This window comes from Otolemur garnettii, unplaced genomic scaffold, assembly GCF_000181295.1.
Source record: "Otolemur garnettii isolate 467f Iridium unplaced genomic scaffold, OtoGar3 scaffold00105, whole genome shotgun sequence".
NCBI classification, from domain to species: Eukaryota; Metazoa; Chordata; class Mammalia; order Primates; family Galagidae; genus Otolemur; species Otolemur garnettii.
In genome coordinates this window covers 3,761,892-3,764,013 of record NW_003852500.1, presented here as the reverse complement: position 1 = coordinate 3,764,013, position 2,122 = coordinate 3,761,892, and the positions used below count along the sequence as shown (strand labels likewise).

The 2,122-nt window shown below is 52.4% G+C and overlaps 1 protein-coding gene across 1 annotated transcript in view; it reads right to left on the bottom strand.

Annotated features, from left to right (window-relative positions):
* Positions 1 to 6: 6 nt before the first annotated feature.
* KXD1 (KxDL motif containing 1) overlaps positions 7 to 2,122 on the bottom strand; it is a 33,696-nt gene continuing 31,580 nt past the window's right edge. Inside the window, exons 6-7 of the mRNA XM_023517164.1 lie at positions 1,652 to 1,698; positions 7 to 569 (exon numbers count right to left, since the gene is read on the bottom strand). Of these exons, the coding sequence (XP_023372932.1) occupies positions 340 to 569; positions 1,652 to 1,698 (277 nt within the window). The 3' untranslated portion in view covers positions 7 to 339. The remainder of the gene's footprint in view (positions 570 to 1,651; positions 1,699 to 2,122) is intronic.

The following is a 2,122-nucleotide window of genomic DNA, read 5'->3' as shown; positions in this document are numbered from 1 at the left end:
TCAAGGAGGTCCTGACCAGAAGGTAGAAGACGTGTGGCTCTCGTCTCTGGGAACCTCTGTATTATTATTTAGAACAGAACTCAGGCCCAGCTCTGGAAAAGTTCCCTTGTGCCCAGCTGGGATGGGCATGCCCTGGCATAGCAGAGGGGTCTGCAGCAGGGAGGAAGGAGCAGGAATTAAAGACCTTCAGGAATTCTACACTCCTTGGGAGGAAGCCCTGTCCTCCTCAGAGCCCTAAATGACAGAACAGGGTGGCAAAGCTGATGATCATGAGGCCACTCAGACACCTTCGGAGAGCTGCCACTGTTCTGAGACCACCTGAGGCACCAGACAGCAAGGCTACTCGCCCAGCATTTCCTCATCATCTGTCTGGCTGCGGCCATTGACAGCAGGGGAACTGGGCCGAACATGGGAGAGGTCCTCAAAGCCAGGGCTGAGGGAGGGTGAGACAGTGTCAGGACTGGTATCACAGGAGCCCGTGCTCTGTTCCGAGGTGGCAATGGTAGTTGTGGTGCTGGGCAGGATGGGGTCTTCATCCTCATCCTCCAGGAGGGATGCCTCTGGGATGTCTGAGAGAAAGAGAACCAAGAATTGGTTCAGTAGCCTTGCCAGGCTCTGTGATAGGGAACTTATTGTATGTGTGATACCCCTGACAACTCTCCCCACCCTTAGGAGCATGACTTGGCCCATTTCACAAAAGATGAAACTAAGGTTTAAGGAGGTAAGACAAAGCCCTTCCTTTTTTTTTGAGACAGTCTCATTATGTTGCCCTGGATAGAGTGCCGTGGCGTCACAGCTCATAGCAACCTCAAACTCCTGGGGTCAAGCGATTATTTTGCCTTAACCTTCCAAGTAGCTGAGACTATAGGCGCCCAGCTACTTTTTGTTGCAATTGTCATTGTTTAGCTGGCCCAGGCCAGGTGCGAACCCACCAGTCTTGGTGTATGTACCACTGTGCTATGGGTGCCGAGCCAGAAAGCCCTTCAGGATGAGGTGAGGTAAGGACATAACTCTGGGGTTGGGCTGACATGGGCTCTTACTATGAGCCTGACTCTTTCATCCCTCTTCACCACTGTGTCACCTTGCCAGGCACCTCACCTGCCTTTACCTCAGCTCTCTACTTTTACTATAAACTGTGGCTGTCGACAGCCCTGGATGGAAAGCTGTTGGCTCATTCAGTAGATGGTGTAGTCCAAGGCTCAGCATGGGGAACCCTTTGAGCTGGCAGCAACATGGAGTGGCAATCCAAAGCATGTTCAAGCTCGCTAACCAGACAGATGAGAATTCAAGCCCTTCCCCTGCCCATTCTGGCTGTGTATCCTCTGACCCAGTTGTTTCCCCTCTGGGCCTCAGTTTCCCCTTCTATGAAATAGGGATACATAGGATACATACAACCCCAACTTTATAGGTAGCTGTAACAGTCTGGCCCACGGTGATACACACTGGGACAAAGTTTGTCATCATTCCTGTCTCCCACCCAGCCCGTGCCCCAAGTTTCCCTTGATTCACTGCCCACCAGGGTCTGGTCTCAACTTCAACCCATGAGGTGACTTTCAGAAGCCAGCCTTGGGTTAATAGTTCAGACAGCCTCAGGTGCATCCTCAGGTGCAGAGGCCAGACATGAGGTATACGAGCCCTGGATGACACTTACGGCTGAAGGCCTCCGGGTGTTGCCTGGCCAGTTTCCCTTTCAGTGTCCTGTGAGGAAGGGAAAACAAGGCAAATGGGGCTTAACACCAACAGCTATGGGCAAGGTGGGGTAGGGTGGATACTCCCCCACTGTTCATCCTATTTTATCTCTCCTATCTCAGGGAGGCTCAGGTGCTTAGCCCAATAGTCAGGGCAGTAAGAGCCACCCCCCCAGCAAAACTCCTACTTCAGGGTGGGCACGAACCACGCAGCTGTCACAGAGACTAGGTACTAACTGGGCCTTCTCCCTCCAAGCCCTTTCTTTTTTTTTTTGGAGACAGGTCTATTTTGTCACCCTCAGTAGAGTGACATAGCGTCACAGCTCATAGCAACCTTAAACTCTTGAGCTGCCTGTGGTCCCAGCTACTTGGGAGGCTGAGGTAAGAGACTCGCTTGAGCCCAGGAGTTGGAGGTTGCTGTGAGCTGTGATGCC